This window comes from Poromitra crassiceps, assembly GCF_964638095.1.
Source record: "Poromitra crassiceps genome assembly, chromosome: 16".
NCBI classification, from domain to species: Eukaryota; Metazoa; Chordata; class Actinopteri; order Beryciformes; family Melamphaidae; genus Poromitra; species Poromitra crassiceps.
Window position 1 is genome coordinate 10,244,483 of NC_139645.1, and position 15,748 is coordinate 10,260,230.

The 15,748-nt window shown below is 45.8% G+C and overlaps 1 protein-coding gene across 1 annotated transcript in view; it reads right to left on the reverse strand.

Moving 5' to 3' along the window:
* The window catches only part of tspan4a (tetraspanin 4a), a gene marked incomplete at its 5' end in the record, with an annotated part of 160,851 nt that overhangs the window by 48,720 nt on the left and 96,383 nt on the right, over positions 1-15,748 (reverse strand). The window contains one exon of the mRNA XM_083652738.1: positions 13,688-13,879. Coding sequence (XP_083508864.1) covers positions 13,688-13,879 — 192 coding nt within the window. The remainder of the gene's footprint in view (positions 1-13,687; positions 13,880-15,748) is intronic.

The window sequence follows — 15,748 nt, forward strand, 5'->3', positions numbered from 1 at the left end:
GGGGGGGGAGAGAGAAAGGAAGGAGAGAGAGGGGGGAGAGAGAGAGAGAGAAAGGAAGGAGAGAGAGAGGGGGGGGGGAGGAGAATGAGAGAGGGAGGGAGAGAGGGAGAGGAAGAGAAAATGAGTGAGAAAGGGAAAAGGACATGGAAAAAGAATGGAAAAAGAGGTGATGTGCAAAGGGTAAAAGGAAAAAGGTAAATGAGATGAATGGAGTAAAGTACAGGACACAGACTGTAGGCAAGAGAGTAAAATGAAATCACAGCCAGGGTGCTGGAGTAAGCGGTGCAGGTCGGCCCCTTCTCCCCCGCCCCCCCTCTTCAAATGCATAGGCTACTCCTGATTGGTCTGCCCTCTCATGCTACAGACAGACACACATGTCACGCACATCATCAGTATATAAATGGGAGCTAGGGCTCTGTCTGTCTGTTTCTCTGTCCCACTGATGACATCATCAGTGATGTCATAAATTAACTCACACACTGATGGCATCATCAGTGATGTCATAAATTAACTCCCACAAGGCTTTAGTTCAGTGGTGATGCCACTGATGACATCATCAGCGATGTCATAAATTTGATGTCATCATCAGTGATGATGTCATCAGTCTGAGGCTCACGGGAGAGACTGAGGAGGCTCACGAGAGAGACTGGGGGAGAGGGAGAGAGAGAGGAGGGAGAGACTGAGGGAGAGAGAGAGAGGGGGAGAGAGACCGAGGGAGACGGGCGCCACCAGGGCAGACAAGGCCACGCAGCGGCCGAGCTGCGAATGCGAGCTGCAGGGCCAGCTCGGTGAGCTGCAGGACGGGCGAGGCCGTGCAGCGGCCGAGGTAGCGCGCCCGCGTGGCGGGGCGAGCCTAGGAATCGAGCGCACGTAGATAGTATACTAAAGAAGCGGCTGCACCACATAAAAAAAGAGAGAGAGGAGGTGGGATATTTTGAGATCCAGAGACAAGGGTAAAACTAATGCCTCAGGGCCAACACAGTTGAAAGGGAGAGAAAAAAGTGATTCTTATGACAGAGGAGCCGAATACATACATCAAACATCAAAGCAGGAGAAGATCTCAGTGGGTCAAAAGAGATTTTAGAGGAAGACAGAGGAGAGAAGCATCTTGTTAAAGAGACACGAGCACGTTGGTGGTTCTATTCAAATACGCCGTGACGAGGCTGCCTCTCTGCATCCGAGACGTCCTGCTGACTGACAGTGGATGTGAAGGTATCATCCTGCTGACTGACGGTGGATGTGAAGGTATCTAGTTCAGAAGACTCGCATCGAGTGTGACTGTCGTTTTCCCCCCCGAGGTCTCCAATCAGTAAGCAGAGGGACGATGAAAGACTCGAGTCTGGAAGGTGACAGCAACGCACACGCACACGCACACGCACAACCCCCCCCCGCGCTCCGTTCAAGAAGTGCACTCAGATAGCATCTGAAAGCGTTTGATGTTGTTCGAACAAGCCATATAATTTGCACATTCTGCACTGTGTCATGTGATTGTTTTACATTATGCATGGAAGTTACGCAATGCAATCATGTGGGAAAACAAAGGTACACTGCAAAATATATGAAGTCACTTCAACTTAAAAACATTTCATTGCTGCCTTAATTGCAATCGTTGATTGATATACAGGAATAGTCAAAGATCATGTCGTTGTTATACTGTAGTAAATCTAACTGAGTGAACTTTAAAGGTCCCAATTCGTGCAGCTGTAACCTCTTAAAAACGTGTGTCTCTGGTCCATAAAACATGATTCTGGATTAATTTGTCGAAAATATAGCAACCCCGTTTGTTGTGACGGAGTTCTCACTTCCTCATCTCGTCGCTTCCCAAGAATGGTCTGTTTCTATAATATATTCAGAACTAACAGTTCCCATTGGCCGCTGAGGGAGAGCCCGCCCCAGGCTCCCAATCAGATTAGCGTCTGTGGACCAGCACGCTAGGTTGCGAGCTATCGCTAACTTAACGGTTGCTAAGCTAAAGAGGACATCTCAAAATGCCTAGACTTACCGAATGCACCTCCGCAGTTGCTGGATCACGTACAGTTGGCATCGCTCCAGCTAGAAGTGTTAATTTTGTGGCTATAGACAAAATGGTGCAGGTAGCTTGTGTGAGAGAGACCCGCGCAGTATGCTTGAGGACCATCGTGACGTCCCGATACCCCGTCTGGGGAACAAAGCGTTAGGGGGCGTGGCTTGAAGGAGGCTGCAGGGGGAAGCTGGATAGGGACAAATCCAACTCTGGCAGTTCAGAGCTTGTGACCACTCATTACAGGGAGGGATGACAGCAGTATATATGCATTTACAAGTAAAAACAGCTTTTGCACGGAATGGGACTTTTAAGCAATAATTTCAATCATCAAATGTCTAGACATGCTGATAAGTGTTTACAACTTGAATGCATTACTTGGTGAACTGCACTCCCAGTGTGACTTATTCTTTCACTAGTGAGCAGGTTATAGTGCGAGTCGATCTTGTATCACATGATCATTACACTGTTTGGCATTAAGTATGTATGCAGCTGCATTATACACCTGCTTGAAGTCAATATTACTCGCCATGTGTAATAGAGTGTGCCTGTTTCACCTCATTGAATCTATCATGCCCCGCCCCCCGCGCCACTTATACATTGAGATTGACAAACACATCTATACATCGTGTTAATGATTAAAGATGAGTTGATTTCACCAAAATGCACTATGAGGTTTTACAGTGTAACGATGTGACGAGATAAATGCACAACAAAAAAGTTGCAAAGGTTGTGATTTTCTTTGCTTATATATTTTGTTATTTTGCCATTCTTTTGGCATACTATAGTATTGATCACCGATTAAAGGCAATTCTGTCTTCGCCCTCCCCCCCTCCTCCTCCTCCACAGGGAGAGCAGGGTCAGCTGCAGAATAGTGATGAGAGATTCACAAGTAATTTAACAAGTCATTTAAGAGGCCCTCCCTCACAACCCCCTGACACTTGGTAAATGCATCGCCCCATACGTAACGCTGGAGGCCACTGGCAGAGCAGTGGGGGCGGGGTCTGAGCTGGGAGCAGAATATTTTAAATGCAAGCACCATTGATAATAACGATACAGAATAAAAATGACACGGAAAAATGAGACATCAAACATCGCAGGCGAGATCTTTTCGTCGAAATCCTCGAAATATTGTTTGTTTACTCGCATTTATATTTATCAGCCGTTCGTTCAGCGAAATTGACGGATGATGATCACAATGCATCCTGGGAAATAATGCGCTTGTGAAGTCTACACCGTTGCTTCCTCGGCCCTTGAAGGGGTCCAGCCCACGGAGTTCACTCGGAGTTATCAGAGTAATGGAACGGCACTTAAAGATGGAGGAGGGGGTTCCCCCGCCCGCCCCGAGGGGGACAGTGCAGAGGAGGGGGACGAGGGCAGGTTGAAGTGAATAATGAAACGCACCAAGAGTCTCTCGCTCAAGGACAAGCAGCCGCCGCAGCGCAGATGCTCGCTGTCACTGGCTGTGCCGCGGAACGACACTTTTCCACCTCGATGCACCACACTGCTGCTGCCCGGTGGTGATCTCTGGTAAAGCTGGAGTGTGTGCCTGTGGGTGTCCAGAGACCTGACGGCTAAAGGGAAAATGTACAGTACGCCGCACACAATGTAATCCCACACCCATGTTTTATTAATTATCCCGTGCCAGAAAACACAACACTCCGCCTCACACAAGAGTCCTAGAAGAAATCCAGCATATTTTTCTTTGAAGAGAGGAGAATTGAAGATAAAAGTATGACATCTATGTTGTGTTACATAACCTTCAATCTCTCTCTCTCTCTCTCTCTCTCTGTTATCTATATCTCTCTATCTCTCTCCCTCTTTCTCCTATACTCGCTCTTTGCTCTACTGCCATCATGGGTCGCTCTTTGAGACCGTGGAATCGCACTGGAGAAGCAAAGGGACGTCGTTAGGAATGAAAAAGCGATACTCGTCACCACGGAGAAAACAAGCACACCCATCCCTCATGGCTCTCTCCGAATGTACTACTTCCCCATTAATGTACTACCAAGAAACTTAACACATCGTTTCAAGGCCACAGGCGAAAGCCAGACTGAACATGGCCCCATAATATATGGGATTGTTTGATGGAAGAAGACAACAGAGGACATATATTATAGCTTTTATAATAGGCTAGGCTACAAGAAGGCAATTGAATTAGCTCGAGAAATGACAAACAGTCACATTGAATGCTGGGTGGATGCTATCAAATGGTTTGCTGCAATTAACTGAAAGTGAGGAAAAGCCATCTGTGAATGCTATAGGAAGGATATCAATAATAAAAGCAATAATTGTGTGTCAATTAAATCATGTGACAAGGGATCCTTCTTAAGTAGTTGATGTCTTGATGAAGCATCATTGAGTCGATATGACATAAGCAAGTTCTCAATCAGGTAAAAAAAATAAAAAAATAAAAATAAAAATAATAAGCAGGTGGTGGAAAACCAGGCTTATCTAACATCAAGGTTCACGACAGGGTCGACAGTCTGCACCCGGGACGTGGAGATGTTTTGCGTCTGTTTTACCTGCCGAGGGAATTCAGATCAGCTGTGTTTAAATCCCCCCCGGCGTCAACATCAAAGCCGCAACTGAGCTAACAGCCCAAAGCACCCGGGCTGTGCTGGAGAAAATACCCCCAAGCTCCGGGATTTATAATGGGAGACTTTAATAGCTGCAGACTGGATAGTGGGCTGCCTTCTTTCAAGCAGAATGTCCCGACGAGAAGGAAAAACACTTTGGAGTTATGTTATGGTAACACAAATGATCCATACACAGCTGGAGTACAGCCAGCTCTGGACTCTGCACATCACCACATTCTCCTACCGCTGCAATACAAACAGGCGCTGAAACGCCACAAACGCCCCAGACATACTGGTCGGAGGACGCAATTGCACAACTGGGGTCTCTTGCATGCACTGACTGGAGCATTTTTGGTGGCAATCGATGACAGGAGGACCGATACATCACCTATAGACTTTAGTCGCTAAGGCCTTGGCCACACTGATCCGTCATAAAATGGACAGAATGGATAGACGGATAGATTTATGTCCGTTGCATGTACAAGTAACCTACTTGTACAGCAGGTGGCGGTAAGCACCTTGAAGGTGTCAGCGACCCGCCTATAAACCGAGAGAAGAAGAAAGCTGGCGTCAGCTAGCTGTTAGCTCTGTGCGCTACGTTCGGTGGCAATAAAATGCCACCGAATGACCAGATTAGATGGTGAAATCAGACAGTGACACTGACTATCACGTTGTACAACAGCGGGATGGTGTACACAGCATTAATTATAGCCTCCTTCACCGCCTCGGCTGCCATCTTCTTTGAAAAGTTGAAACAAATCTCGGAACGCCTCCTCTCGAGACCTCGACTTTGATTGGCTAAACGGACAGTGACTATCCGACGTATGCAAATTTTCTGGATACGTACGCTTCTGAGTGCTCCACGGACAGTCGGACAGCTGTCATTGAAAATGAATGGAAGTGAACAGAGAAATGAAAGCACACGGACAGACACCACGGATCAGTGTGGCCAAGGCCTAACCCCGGACAGCGCCATATTGTTGACATACCGTCCTGCAGCTGACAAATATAGTAACAGCCTTATTGTCGTTTCTGTTCCATTACAAAATAGCGATAGTGATGACAGCAATAAAAAACCCAGAGTTGTTGTTTGTATGCTGCCGTTAATGCCTGTAATAATAAACAAAAGAAAAAACGAGGTGAACAGACTTTGCTGTGAGGGGCTGTCAGAAAGTTTCACCTGTCTCTCCCAACTATCCACACATCTCCTGTGCTGCTGACGTATCCTCAGTCTCGCTCCCTTCACGTCTGTGGACGGTAGAGATAGAAACAAACCACGGGGACTTTATTGCTGTCATTACTACAGCCGTGTGTAACGCAGGTCACCATCCGAACACAATTGGAACGATACAGGTAACGCTAACGGCGGCTAGCTTCCTATAAACGCTGCTCTTACATAGGCTGTCACTTAAGAGCTGCTGCGTTATGTCGAGAACATGGCGGCGGTGGGCGTGCCAGTACGTGAGTGACGTCAATCGAATAAGGTCCATTAGATTACGTCAAGTTCTGCATGTCCGTGTCCATCCCAGTCAGAACCGCAAAGAGGTAGTGAAAACCATGGATTACTCAACATGTCATCAAACTCAGACGAAGAGAGAAACAACAGGCCTTTAGCCGCAAAGACTGGATCTCCCGCAAAGCCATAAACTGCTCAATGAAAGATGGAAAGCAAAGGGCAGCAGTAGTTCAGGAGGTCTCCTGGGAATCAGAAGGTTCCCGGTTCGAGGCTGGCTCCTCCTGGCAGCGTGTTCCTTCGAGTAAGACACTTGAACCCCTAACTCAGGGGTTCCCAACATTTTTTGGCTTGTGACCTCACTTTGACGTGACAAGAATCTAGGGACCCCAGACATGACATTTTCGGGACTTCCGTAATATCATCAGTGACATCATCAATCATGTCACAAAGTCACATGTAACAGTCTCCTGACTTTTTTCCTCAGAATTTTGACTTTAATCTCAGAATTCTGACTTTAATCTCAGAATTCTGACTTTAATCTCAGGATTTTGCCTTATATTTTTCTCATGTGGGAAACATACTAACTGCTCCTGATGAGCAGGTTAGTGCCTCGCATGGCTGCAGACGCCGTCGGTGTATGGATGTGAGTGTGAATAGGTGAATGATGTATTCATTGCAAAGCGCTTTGAGTAGTCGCTAGACTCAAAAAGCACTCTATAATACAGTCTATTTGCAGTCCAAGGACAAACTAACAAAAAGATTCTGCAGTACAGTATGAATAACAAGCCTTTCAGAGGGTGAGAATACCCACAGGGAACAGAACTGAACAGAACAGAACTAAACATATACCATCACCCACAGACCCCGCCTCATTCACCAAGGACCTGAACACCCGCTTTGCCACCCACAACTGTTCTAATGACTGTGTGAGACTGCTCTAGACCCTGCCCATCCCTGTTCGGGTGCAAGCCAGGCAAGGCACAGGGTCCAGACGTCATCCCAGGAGGCCTACTTAAGACCTGCACCAGGGACCTCTCTCCTGTGCTCCACATCTTCTGCAAATCCCTCCAGGCAGCGACTGCACCCATTCTCTGGAAAAATTCCACTATCATACCAGTCCCTAAAAAACCCCGCCCCTCTGAACTAAACCAACACAGGCCTCACGTTCACTTCAATAATTATGATTATGAAATTCTTTGAAGAGCTGGTGTTGATCTCCGTCCTTCCTGTTTTTAGACCACGATGGGACCCCGCCATTACAAAACCCAACAAGCCAGGGAGAATGCTGTGTCATGTCTCCTCCACACCTTCCTACAGCACCTGGACTCCTCTGGCCACGGTGCCAGGGTTCTCTTCATGGCCCTGCCTTTATACCATCCAACGGCATAGATGTGTAGATAATAAACAAACTTCACCATCTCTCTGTCACCACCTTCTCCTCATCTCACAGCTTCCTCAGTGACAGACCTCAAACCGTCAGGGTGGACAGGACACCCCCACATCATTAGACTCGGTTCTCAACCAGAGACTGAGAACTTTCTCCCAGCTTTCGTTGTTGAAAACTGTGTGGAAACGAATTTTGGGGCGGCCTTACATATTAGCGGAGAGCATTGAGAGCATCATTTCCGGTAAAGAAATTAATAATAATAATAATAATAAGCAATAGCTATAAACTCTCTGTGTAGCACATCCATTTCATGTTCTGTATTGGAACCATGTTAAATTGCATCATCCCTATCAAAAACAATTAAAAAACTAAAAAAGGTGTGTCCTCGACAAAGGGGCGTAGGTTCGCGCCCACCCTTCAAACAACTATTTTCGACAAGAAGTTCCCAGACGATCACTTGGTGGGAGACTACCACACCAGCATCAACCTAGCCTGGGTAAACCCAGCCTCCACATGACCTCTATCTATGTGCTATCAGTCTTCAGTCTTGTGACTGATCGCACATAGATAGAGGTCACGTGGAGGCTGGGTTTACCCAGGCTAGCATCAACCACCATCATCAACACGAAAGTCCCGCAAGACTGTGTTCTGAGCCCCTTTCCACACACCCTTTACACTGATTTATGAAAAGACACGCCTTAAACTCAGGTTTCAGCCTAACTCCTACCTGGCAGCAGATACAGATCTAAACTCATGTTTCACCCTAACTCCTATCTGGCAGCAGATACAGATCTAAACTCATGTTTCACCCTAACTCCTATCTGGCAGCAGATACAGATCTAAACTCATGTTTCACCCTAACTCCTATCTGGCAGCAGGTACATCGCTACATATTTGTTATTGTTAGATGTTGTTTTCAATTGTTGTAGGCTATGTGTACAGGCTGTGGAAACAATATAGGGTCGATCTAATTGAGACTCAAATAAGCAGCATAACTGATCTTCCAAATCACTTTTGCACAGGACTCCAGTCTCTCTCTGTGTGACACACTTCTGTATCTGACACGCACACAAACTGTAGCAGGCAATGGAAATACATTTGATTCTTAATTGTAATCATGGCGGCCTCTGTGTGAAAACACCCACTGAGCAAATTTATGTTGATTGGCTGTTTAAAAACACGTCTAATGGTTTATGGATGTTGAGTCTAGAACGAGGCTGCATAAATGAGAACGTTTATGTAAACATGTAATCTATGTCTTCTGGGGTAAATTACAGAATAAAGCATTAGCTTCTACATAATGGACATCTCTGGTGTGTATTTTTGATATTATTTATGCATTGTTTAAATATGTAATAATCTATGTGGCCATCTATCTTAGCTAAAGGCTCAATTTGAAGTTGGCGCTGTCTTGTCCAAGACAAACCTCCCTCCCGGCCTAAAGAGAGACTCGGATTGTAGACCAAAAGGAGCATACCATGAACGACCATGTTTCTCCTGAATTCTTATGATTCAAATTCATACCTAGCCTGAGATATTTTGCAGGAGAGGCTTCCAGCAGCAGAAAGGTATGTATGGTAATAGGAGATCACAGTGGGGAAGGGGGGAAAGCGCTATACAGCTGAAAACAGGTGTTTACCATTTTCTGTGGAACAAAAGCCTTGCAGAAAGCTTTGTCACTTACTATGATTATGTTTGGAGGTTGATGTCTTAAAGCCGTCGGTGTCACTGAGCTATTCTCACATTTCTGTGTCTCTATTATTGCAGCACAGCAGACGGGTGTTCGCAATTACTCACCGGAGAGTCGGAGTCATTTTCAGCTTTACGGGGCGACATTGTTACAATATTCCCCCATTACATTTTACTGGACTTTACTCTATTCGGGAAAAACATGGCTGCTGATACAGTCCTTACGCAGAAAGCATGCGTGATGAAAATGTATAATGACGGGCTACGCACTGTGTGTCTTGTGTGTGCATCTCTGCCACAGAAGATGACTGTTGTTGTTGCTATTTATGTTATGACTTGTTTGGCCCGGCTGCGCTGATATCCCTGTTTAACAGAGATCGATGGCTTGGCAGCCGTTCAGGACGCGCGGAGGCGCAGCTATAATCAAAGTCCTGGGCACACAGATTGATTATGATCACAGCAGGCGTATCCGCCCATGTGATTTCCGCCCCAGTCAGTGTGGAGAGCCACAGTGGCTCATTGTCTATTGACACACCGGCAGGACTGGCAAGGCAGTCGTCCCAGACACACACAGTCCATCAGCACCTCCGAAATCAATACCTACAACGTATATTGAGGGAGGCTGCAGAAGTGATACTTCTTCTTCGTTGGTGGGTCTAATCGGTTTTACTGGTGCGCTATCGCCCCCCCCCCCCCCACACACGTGTGACTGATGTGAAAGGGCTTGTTGAGTACAAGCAATTTACTTCCACTTCCAGCACAGCGAGCTCACCTTTCTGAACAACCTACACCCCCCCCCCCCCCCCTCTGTGCCCTTTGACTTGTGCTGGTATCGACTGTCCGGTTTCATTGGTGTGAAACATGACTTTAATGAACCATCGGCCTGATGAAAATAGAATTTCTGGACAAATTCAGCATGCTCGGATTGCCCTTATTTTTTAACTTCAGGGCGAAATGGTATTGGATTTTAGACTGTGTCACTCCAAAATCCGGTCTAGTACCATGACCTGTGATTGCATTGAAACTCCAGTAAGCACATCACAACTGGACCTAAGTGAAATCCCACAACTCAGCAGGTTAACATCATTTGAATTAGAGGAGCTGCGGCTGAGGACTTGCAGTACAGTAGTCTTCAAATTCATTCCACTTTGAACTAAAGTAAGTACTGTACATGTATTTGCGAAACATTACAAACATTCCTTATCCTGAGCCAGATCAGATTTGAAAAGAAAATCATGAAAAATGAATAATATGGGATCTTTAAAGGCTGCTTCTTATTCCTAAGTGGAGGTCTTGTTAAATCACATGACATGACATGTTAAATGTTGAATTCTGCATCTCGTTTCAGTGACTTTGTCAGGCCAAAGGCCACTGTGAGACGACTGCTAAGCACCAAGTCTGGAGCATAATAAGCCTTTGTTCACACCTGGTGCTTAACATAAGCAGAACTGAAGTTGAGCTCACGCTGAAGTTGAGCTCACGCTGAAGTTGAGCTCACGCTGAAGTTGAGCTCACGCTTAACCGGTCACACCAGCAGCACTCGCTTTTCCCTAGCGCCTCGCTCGGTGCGCCTTGAACCTGCCCACAGCTTCCATTGACTTCAGCCCGGCAGCTTCACGCTTCACGCTTGGAAAATAGCACTGAATCCTGAACGATCGCTTGAGCGTGGCTTGAGCGCGCCTTGAGCAAGGCACGCGCACGGCTGGTGTGCACGGCTTCGCCTGTTAACAAGGACGCCAAAATGAAACTTGTGGGTTCAGCGTAGGTTGAGCTTAGGTTGAGCGTTGCTTCAGCGTGTGGTGTGAACGTGCCGTCAAGCAAATTGACTGGCTGCTTTTGAGGCAATGAGATGTGAGCTTCTTCATACAGTACAACCCTGCATTCATATGAGAGCTAGCTGAAGTCTCACTTCTACTTTTAAGTTAGAATGACACCATTTTAAAGCTCAGCCTGAAATCCAAAATACACATTTTTCCTCTCACCTGTAGTGCTATTTATCCATCTATATCGTTTTGTGTGAGTTGCCTGAGTTTTGGAGATATCGGCTGTAGAGATGTCTGCCTTCTCTCCAATCCAATGGAACTGGATGGCACTCGGCTTGTAGTACTCAAAGAAACAAAAAAATACTTTTGAAAAACTCAACAGCATTGTCTCTCTCCAGAAATCATGACCCGGTTACTCAAGATAATCCACAGACTTTGTTGTGAGCAGTTTCGTGTAGGAACTATTTTCTTTTTGACCGAACTACACCCGCTAGTTCGGTCAAAAGCTAGTTCCTACAAGCTACAAGCATAGATGGATAAATATCACTACAGGTGAGAGGGGATATACTGTATGTATTTTGGATTTTAGGGTGAGCTGTCCCTTTAAATAGAGTATTTTCAAAACTGCAACCCACCAACTCGAATGTCAGACACAACATGACACGGCACGGCAAACAAAAGGCATAATTACATATTTGCCTGCACCAAGCAGGGGCAGTGATTCCACAAATAGATCAGAGAAATTTTGCAAAAATCTGTGCCCCTCGTCAGCTCTCAACACGCTAATTGCCTCTGAAATTCGAAGGGAGTGAAGTCTTTTGAAATCCCCATGAATCATGATCATGATCTGTCACTCATTAAATCAGATGTATAAGATGCCCGGTCTCGTTACGTTGACGCGACGCGCCGGATCGGCTGGGTCACTGTGAGGGAAACTAAATGTCCCGCTGATCGACAACAAGGTTAATTCCCACAGAGCTCTTAATTGCGCACGCCTCCTGCGCCATTATGCTAATGAGTTCTATTTTTCCCTGCATAGATTTAGGAGTTGTTCTCGTAGAACAAGAAATGTTGGTGTGTGTGTGTGTGTGTGTGTGTGTGTGTGTGTGTGTGTGTGTGTGTGTGTGATGAATCATCACAATATGCACATCATCATCATCGCTGATGATTATGTGAATTTGATGTGTGTTTTGTGGGATCTGAGTTCTATATTTTTATGGGTGGTTGGCTTGAAATTGGAGCGCAGCTTAAAAAGCTCATGCTTTTAGGGGTGTGGGAAACATTTTGCTATTTAGAGTCAAACACTTCCCCCGCACCGATTTGCATATTTTTGCATTTTGGGTTGGTATATATCTTTTCCCCATGGAGAAATCCAAGGGAGTGAAGTGCCAGACACTCCACTCTCCACTGATATAAACCTGTGAAGTATTATACAGATTAGAGCGATGAAAACTCACAATCTTCTTCTCATGTTCAGAAAGAGCAATTCCATGCATCTTTGACTATACAGACAGTGTCAACATCTGAGGATTCCAGGAACTCATGTAATTCTCTGACTCTTTTCTCTCTGCTGTTTCATGAGATTTGTAAATATTTAAAGACTAAAGGTTATTGTAATCTATATTATTTTTGTCGTTAATGTGTCGAATGAGTCTATTATATTACAGTATTTGTGATCAGTTACTGGAATTTATAGACCAAAATAGAACCGGTAAAAATGGCAAAATTTCAAAACTGTATCAATATAGTGAACAAAGGCAAATGTGGACAGCACCCAAGAGAAATTGGAAACAGACAATTTTGGAGGCGATTTGTAAGACAACACAAAAATATAGGAAATAATTTGCCTGGAAAATTAATAAGAGGTTCTTAACACCAAAATTCAACCTATCAGGCAGTGCTGCTGAGTGCTGGAGGAAATGTACAGGACGCTAACGAGGCACACATCTTCTATCTCTGTACAGTGTTGAAAACGTTCTGCGGTGCAGTTCAGGAGAAACTCACAAAAAAATTTAATTTAAAGAAGCCTTATTAGGTATGATTCCATGAGAGATACAGAGGAAAGGAGATAAGTATAATCTGTATACAATAACTCGCATAGCTGCATTAAAACAAATTACACAGAATTGGCTGGAAGCTAAACCAACATCTATCAATACCTGGAAACTAACGGTCGAATAAATGGAAATAAATATTCAAGTTCAAAAAAGAAAGGTCCAAGGCACTCTTCTGGCAAAAAGTTAAAAGCACACAGTGCTGAGGGCCATGGGTTGCACAAAGCACCTTAGGTTAAGATTTCCCTTAGAGTCAGAGTTAAGGTGTCCATAAAATAGAATCGGCTGCACAAAACACCCATAAATCTGGTGCTTATGTTTTCCTTCAAATGTTGAACCTTATGGAGAAGATTTAAGGGTGTTTTGTACAGCCGATTCTACTTTATAGACACCTTAACTCTGACTCTAAGGGAAATCTTAACCTAAGGTGCTTTGTGCAACTGGGCCCATCACCCTCAAGAAGGCTGTTTGTGCTGCTACGCGTGGGTTATGTGCCAGCTTCAATTTAACACGCTCTAGCTTCATTTTTAAATCTTTCATAATGAATTAGCCATCTCAATAAAGGCTTTGTAACTTCACAGAGATTTGGGGAGATGTTACAGTTACATTTGTCATGCCGGCCGACGAAAGGTTAATCTGAGCGTCGCAATTGTCGAAAATCAAAAGCAATAAAAGCCAATGTGAGCATCAAAGAGGAGAGTGCAGAGCCCGGTTCTGGTTCTGACAGGCAGCTACTTACAGTCAGCAGCAGAGGACGGCTCTCCTTGACAGCTCCCACACAGCCCAGACAGCCGATCACCATGATGACGGTACCCACTGCGATGAGCAGGTTGGCTGCCGATAGGGAGGGAAGGGATGATGACAGGGTGGCAAAGTTACCCTGGGTCACTGAGAGCCACACGCCCACCCCCAGGATTCCACAGCCTCCCAGCTGCAGAGAGAGAGAGAGGAGGAGGAGGAGGAGGAGGAGGAGGAGGAGGAGGAGGAGGAGGAGGAGAGCTGTCAGGATACAGTACTTTCCAGCAAAGTCAAACAGGCCCAAAATAGAAACACAGTCAAAACATGGCACCGCATACAAATTTGTGTACACTCGCGCTGCTGCTTTTGTATTGCTCGTTTATTTAGACGGCGGCGCGCCAGTGGGGGCGTGTGAAGATTAAAGAGGTAACCTTAAGATAGCGAAACTGGGAATAATGGAGGGAGAAAAACTCAAAAAACAACAGCTGCGGTGAAAGAGCGACTGAGGGAGCGGAACGAGCTGAAGCGGAAGCCGTTTGATCGGACATCAAAGTTTTGCAGACATCCTCTAACAAGCTCCGCAAAGCCGAGCCTCTGGGCAAATCATCTGGGAGAACGGGCCATGAGGACGGAGGTCAGCTTGGGACATCTTCATCCTGCCTTTCTCATTGGTGCATCATGCACTTTGTCAGGTTGAGCCGGACTTTGTCATTGGTGCATGCACTCTGTCAGGTTGAGCCGGACTTTGTCATTGGTGCATCAGATTGAGCTGGACTTTGGCCATGTTCACATTACAGGCAAATCCGATTTGCTGCTAAAGTCATTAATCATCATTACCTTGATTGGTTTCCCAAATCTGATTTGTAAGTGTGTCTGTCCGCACTGCCACAAATCTGATTTGGCCTCCTAGTCTGAACATGGCCTTTGTCATTCGTGCATGCACTCGAGGCCATGTTCAGACTAGGAGGCCAAATCAGATTTGTGAACTTTAATGACCTATTAATGATTCTATCCAGATTGGTTTTATGAGTCTGGACGCTCCAAGTCTGATTTGTGTCACTTGTCCCAAACCACATCATGGAGGTAGTTTCCAATCTGCTTTCGACTGATGTGACTTCAGTGTGGACGCGCTGATCACCCAAATCAGATTTGAGAGTGTCTTTTGCAGGGGGCGCCGGGGACTTGAAGAGCAGAGAGCAGACATGCAAAGACTGCCAGAAACATTGTACGTTGGCTCATTGGCTCATTGTATCTGGACACACCGATCCGACTTGAACACTTGAATCAGATTTGTGGCAGTGCGCACACACTCCCAAATTAGATTTGGGAAACCAATCGAGATAATGATGATTAACGACTTTCGCAGCCAATCGGACTTGCCTGTAATGTGAACATGGCCTCTGTCAGGTTGAGCTGGACTTTGTCATTGGTGCATGCACTCTGTCAGGTTGAGTGGAGCTGGCAGAGACGGAGATGCTTCTCCACAAGGCAACACAACCAATCTTGTGATATTTCAGGCCGACTGCAGACGGCCGCACAGTAACACTGGAGGCTGGTGTGTGTGAACAATTCAATTTGTTTGGCCAGAAGGTCTCTGCCCAAGTGCCCAGTGCCCACTGTGAGGTCCGCAGACAATGCGACAACACTCCCCCCCGCTTCCCTCCCCGCCCACCTCCTCCCTTAGCTACCTGCCAAATGTTAATCTTAAGGGGAACAGAAACAAGATGAGGAGCGAAAGACAAACACATTAAGATACACATTACACATCAGTAAGCACTTCACATACATCTAGAGGGAACATGCATCATACACACACACACACGCATACACGCACGCGCACACACACACACACACACACACACACAGCCGCTTGCCAGAACTCCCAGAGGCAATAAGATTTACATGGCTAAATACGCGATTATTGTTTTTCCCCCATACTTTCGCTTTCTTTTCTATTTCCAGCTTGAACACCAGATCCTTTTTAATGAGCTCTTGAGCAGGAAGTAGGGCAGGGCTTCAATACAACGCAGTGGGAGGAGGCATTGTGTGTGTGTGTGTGTGT